Source organism: Canis lupus, chromosome 7, assembly GCF_011100685.1.
Source record: "Canis lupus familiaris isolate Mischka breed German Shepherd chromosome 7, alternate assembly UU_Cfam_GSD_1.0, whole genome shotgun sequence".
NCBI lineage: Eukaryota > Metazoa > Chordata > Mammalia > Carnivora > Canidae > Canis > Canis lupus.
In genome coordinates, this window is record NC_049228.1 from 69,223,212 (window position 1) to 69,229,603 (window position 6,392).

The window sequence follows — 6,392 nt, forward strand, 5'->3', positions numbered from 1 at the left end:
ATTCTCCAATGATAACAATGAGCACTAGAAAATTAAAATCAGTAGGGAAAATAGTGGAACAATTTATAAATAGGAGCCCTTAATTCATTAAGTGAGTGGATACAAGTCTAACTTCTCCAATTGACTGCTGTTTTTGAAATTTATTTCCAGTAAGAACAAAACTTAATTCCTCTACTGGGGGAGTGGGGAGGACTTTAAACGTAAACAGTCTCAGAGAGGTGATTCTGTGTATTACAGACTGAGAGAGTCATTAAGGTTAGCATTCTTACCTAACAGCAAGTTTTGATCGGGGTGGGGAACAGAGAGTAGCTTAACCTGAAGGTAAAAATGAAGTAAGAAGGTAAATTGTGAGAGGGGAAAGAAGGAAAGATAGCCTGGAGACACTAAAATCAAATTCTCAGCTTCAACGCTTTGCCTAGAGCAACCCCTGAGTTGCTAATTTCTTAGCCTGCCTAAAAAAAAAAAAAAGAAAAAAAGACTTCCCCTAAAAGCTTCATTAACTCCATAAACCAGTGATTACAGCAGCCTTTAATACAAAAAGAATGACTTTCCATTTTACTGAAACCTTAAGGGAAGACACTTCAAATCAACTTTGAAGTGATCTTAGAAGAAATGAGAAGAAACAGAAGAGAGGCAGAGAGGGAGAGGGGAGGAGGGAAGAGGAAAATGGAAGAAGCAAGGAAAGGGTCCATGAACATGATACAAGACACCACTATCACGTGGTGGGGGTGGTTAATGGGGATAGTTAACTCTGAGATACATCTAACAAAGTAGATTAAATTCCACTGGTTAATCATTATAGACTGCAGGAAATACAATCATGGCACTCTAAGGACAGCTGTACTGAACAGGTGTCATTCTTTTTGGCTACTAAACAACTGAACACTCCTCTTATGTCCTAGGACTCCCCCTACCTTGTCAAATTTTAGGAGAAGCTGAGTCACCCTCTGCTATAAAAGCTGAAAATCTCTGCTACTTTGTTTCCCAGTCTCCATGGCAGGTATGAGTGTGTTACCTACACATTCCCTTCTCAGACTTTAGTGCGCATAGTGTATTATGCCTGAGGACTTACCAAACCAAGAGAACTTGTTAAAATACTCCCTGAGATTCTGACTCAGTATGACATTGGAGCTACATAATTTGCAACTCTAGCAAGCTCTCAACTGACAGGGATGCTGCTAGGATCTGAACTACAGTTTGAAGAAAACTGACAGCTGTCGCTAATCTGATGAACCCATGTCGGGCTTTGCCCTAGTGATGCAAAGTAGAGATAGAAAAGAATTTTCTGGTGAAAAAGGGAGTTTTCAGCAGGTCCACAGGGGCAGGGGTCATCCACCTTCCCAAGTTATCTATGTTGAAAGTGAAAATGCACATGAGTGGGGCGGGGAGGTAGAGCAGAGAGGCAGAGGCATCTTTGCTGAACCAGTTCTGCAGCATAGATCCCAAGTCAGCTTCTCCAGTCGTCCTGGTGATTTTGTGAGCCGGCAAATCCTATTTCTTTTTTTTTTTTTTTTTTGCAAATCCTATTTCTGCTAATGTCTGTCACACCCTGTTGTCTGGAAACAAGGGCTTTGACAGAAATAACAATTATTAAAATAAGGAAAAGACTTCTCATATCTGTTCCTCACAGTACCTCACTCATTACTATGCACTCAACAAAAACAGTGTTATTGCCATTTGCTATTATTACTACCTAGAAAATAAATAGATCTTAATGATAATCCTCATGTATTTCTTTAATTACACATGTCCCTTTCAAAGACACAAAATATGTGTATGAAAAAGATGAACTTAATTTTACAGCCCCCTCATTTATCAACTCTCCTCCCCATCAGCACCTTTGACCTTGAAAAGGTAAAGAGACAGGAGAGGAAATGGGAGCAGACAAGGTATTATGGTCAATGCTGACAATTTGGGATGTAGCTGAAAGAATCAATTACGTAGAAGAGGAGAAAATGCTGACTATATCCAGCAGGCATTCAAAGAGGAGTATCCTAATCAACATGTATAAGGAAAATGTACAAAGTACAGTGTGCAGCTGATCTGCAATATACATTTTTAAAGATTTATTTACTTATTTACTTGAGAGAAAAGGAGAGTGTGTGTGAGTGGGGAGAAGGGACAGAGGGAAAGAATCTTCATTCACTTCTTCTGTTCCTTTCTCTCTTGTCCTCTTCCATTCCCATTACACACATCACATGTTTCATAATTGTCCCACAGTTCTTAGATATCCTATATCATTTTTTAAATTATTTTCTCTTTGCTTTTTAATTTGGGACATTTATATTAATGTATTTTAAGTCTCACTGAGTCTTTCCTCTATTAATGAGACTATCAAAGTTATTCTTCATTTTTCTAACTTTTTTTATTCTTAGAGTTTCTATCTCTCTGCTTACATTATGCATCTGTTCTTGTATATCATCCATTTTTTTCCATTAGAGAATTTAGCATAGTAATCACAGTTATTTCAAAGTCCAAGTCTGATTATTCCAAACTCTCTGCCATAGCCGAGTCTGGTTCTTATGCTTGTCTCATCTCTTTACACAAACTGGATTATCAACAAACTGACCAAAGTTTATATGAAAAGGCAAAATACCCAGAATAGCCAACACAATTCTAAAGAAAAAAAGCTAGAGGACTGACACTACTTAATTTCAAGACTTACTATAAAGCTACAGTGATCAAAACAGTGCAGTATTGGCAAAAAAAAAAAAAAAAAAAAAAAAAAAAAATCAACGAAGTAGAACATAAAGTCCAGACACAGACCCACACAAATATAGTCAACTGATTACTGACTACAGAGCAAAGGCAATTCCACCAAAAAAGGACCGTCTTTCAACAAATGGTGCTGGAACAACTGGACATTCACATGTGGAAAGAAAATAATCTAGACACAGATCTTACATTTTCACAAAAATTGACTCAAAATGGATCATACATTTAAATGCAAAGCTTCAGAACTTCGAAAAGAAAATAGGGGAAAAGTAAGGTGCTCTTGACTTTGGTGATGAATTTTTTGATACAACAAAAGTACAATCAATGAAAGAATAAAATTGATAAATACAACTTCACTGAAATTAAAAGCTTCTGTTCTGCAAAAACTGTTGTTAAAGACTAAAAAGACAAGCCACAGACTGGGAGAAGATCTTGGCAAAACACCTATCTGATAAAAGACCTGTATCCAAAAATAACGCATAAAATTCAACAATTAAGAAAACACTTATTCACAGCTGATGAGAATGCAAAATGGTATAGCCAACTTTGGAGGACAGCTTGGCAGTTTCTTATAAAACTAAACATACTTTTACCATATGATCCAGCAACTGCACTACTTAGTGTTTACTCAAATGAGCTGGAAAGTTATATCTAAACAAATACCTACACACAAATATTTGTAGTAGTTTTATTAATAATTACCAAAACTAGAAAGATATCCTTAAATAGGTGAATGGATAAGCAAACTGGTACATCCATACAATGGAATTTTATTCAGCAATAAAAAGAAATTCACTGCCAAACCACAAAAAGACATGGAGGAAACTTGAATGCATATTCCTAAGTTAAAGAAGCCAATCTGAAAAAGCTATATAGTAATTATTTTAACTATATAACATTCTAGAAAAGACAAAACTAGAGACACAATAAAATAATGCATGGATGCCAGCAGTTCAGGGGGGAAGAGAGAGGGAAGAGAAGGAAGAAGGATGACTAGAGGGGCACAGAAGATTTTTAGGGCAGTGAAACTATTCAGTATGATACCGTAACAGTGGATATATGACATTCTGCATTTGTCAAAACCCATAGAATGTACAAAGGGTGAATTTTTTTTTAAGATTTTATTTGTTTATTTGAGAAAGAGAGAGCAGGAGGAGGGGCAGAGAGAGAGGGAGAAGCTGACTCACCACTGAGCAGGGAGCCCAGTGCTGTCTGATCCCAGGACCTGGGGATCATGACCTGACCAAAGGCACACAAGACATTTAACTGAATGAGCCACCCAGGCACACCCAAGGAGTGAATTTTTACATAAATTATGGACTTTAATTAATAATCCATCAGTATTGGTTCATTAATTGCAACAAATGTACCACACTAATGCAAGATGTTAATAATAGGGGAAATTATGTGTAGAAGAAAAGAGCATATATGGGAACTCTCTGTAGTTTTTGCACAATTTTTCTGTAAACCTAATACTGCTCTAAAAAGTAAAGCCTATTAAAGATTTTTTTACTCTCTGAACACAGTTATGCTCTAATGTTGAAATCTCAGAGCAAACATACAGTCTATCAAAGAGGTATCTACATGTAATTTTCCAAGGGTGTTTTTAGTAAATAGCCCGAAGCTGTTTTCTCAGACTCTAAGTAAACAAACCAAGTTTAGTCTATAGCTTGTGACTCATCCTGGCCTATTTCCTATGAAACAGAAAAATATCGCCATAATCTGCTTCACTGAATTACTTACATCTCATTCTCAAAAGCCTTCTGTATCACATATTTAAAAGCTCTTTCCCATCTGAAATATTATTATTATTATTATTATTATTATTATTTAGATCATCATCCTACTTTCCTTCAACAAAACCAGCTCATATCTCTTGGTCCCGAGATTTTCTTGCACATTTCTACCTCTTATGGAGATTCCCCAAATGTCATTCTTCATTATCTTCCTTATTATCTTGCTATCCTATCTTCCATAAATTACTCTTAATTTTCAAATCCTTTCTGAATTCTTCCTCTATATCAATATTTCTCTAAAAAGTTAGGTCTCAAGTAACAAATTGGGCTAACATATGACTAAGAAATAAAAAACATAGGGAAAATGAACTACTGTGAGTTAAAGTAATTCCTGGCTAAAAACCATAGAGTAAATTTTGAAGTTGAAATTAGACTGTTGCCTTTGTCCCAAACTAACCCTCTTCCACTGGCAACATTATGACCTTAAATATGCGAAGGAATAGCATGCACCACTCAGCAGAAAGAAGAAAAATGGATATCAAGAAATGCTTAAGTAATATTTATACATAACTACCACAAGTACCCAGGAACCAAAACTAACTCTTCTTGTCTGGAACTACACATTTTATTTTTTTATTTATTTTTATTTATTTATTTTTTTTGCTTTTATATTTGAGTTTATTCTTCATTTAACTTTTAAAACACTACTATAGTTGAATATTAAAACAAAAACAATAGCAAGTCGTGAGCTATGATTATAGTCCTTCACTCATCCACTACTGCATATAAAATGCCAGCAGCAGTGTTATTCACCGGCCCCATTAAGAAGTCTGACACTGAACACCACCCCTAGGATGATGTTCATCATCCTCATATGCTTCCCCATTGTAATGGCGCCGTCTCTCCTGATTGGGATCAAAGTCCACAAGTTCTACCTGGTCCATTTCATCAGTCTCTTCTACTTCCTTCCTCTCAGGTAGGAGTTTTTCCAGCAAAGAAAGTTTATCAGGAGAGAGAAAGCCGTTCTCGGGGAAGTTTACCTTAAATTCGATGATTAGGCGACCCTTCTCATATGGTCTACGATAAATTGGCATGCCTTCATTTAGCACACACTTGATATCCCCATGCTTGACAATCTGACCTGGATGAGAGGTGATGACGATGGTTCGGTTGTCAAGAGTAGATATTGGCTTTTGAAAGCCACACAGGGCTTCAACCAGCTGTATATCCATACACATGAAAAGATCTTCTCCTCGTCGAGTAAAAACAGCATGGTCCTTCTGATCTAAAACAATGATAATATCTCCTGGTTCCAGTCCTGGTTCTTGGTCTCCCTCACCATGGAATGTTATCTTCTGGCCATCTTTCATGCCTTTGTCAATATGCACTTCTAGAATCTTCTTCTCTCGAACTATCTTCCTTCCGTTGCAGCTTTTACAACTATCTTTAGGACTGATCCGTTCCCCATGGCCCTGGCACTCCATGCACACAGACTGAATTTGCTGAACCATTCCAGGTCCTATCTGATGAATTCTTATTTGCATTCCAGTACCTCGGCAATTGGGACAACATTCGACTGCTCCTTTCTTACCACCTCGGCCTTCACATTTATCGCTCTGCAAAAGAATGTGATTTGCGATAAATGGAACTACACATTTTAAATATAAACTAAATTGATAGACGGTTTTAAAACATAACCAAGAATATGAGTTTAGAGGCAGGTTAACTTGGAGGTGGTTTACTTATCACTACCACTATTATTCTCCTACTATTACAACTAACAGGTGAGGGAGCATCACAATTCAGAAATGATACAATAATAGTCCTGGAAAAAGAGATCCTCCTGAAAAATACTGATACCTGAAACTATGAGGGATATGTAACTCATGAATATAAGTTCAGGCCACAATGAGATATCAGCTCACACCTGTTAGAATGTCT

At 36.8% G+C, this 6,392-nt stretch overlaps 1 protein-coding gene across 1 annotated transcript; it reads right to left on the reverse strand.

Annotated features, from left to right (window-relative positions):
* Nucleotides 1-5,171: 5,171 nt before the first annotated feature.
* On the reverse strand, nucleotides 5,172-6,010 carry LOC119876415 (dnaJ homolog subfamily A member 1-like). Its single transcript, XM_038541793.1, has one exon. It carries the CDS (start codon nucleotides 5,993-5,995, stop codon nucleotides 5,273-5,275), a length of 723 nt encoding a protein of 240 aa, XP_038397721.1. The 5' UTR covers nucleotides 5,996-6,010; the 3' UTR covers nucleotides 5,172-5,272.
* Between the last annotated feature and the right edge of the window lie 382 nt (nucleotides 6,011-6,392).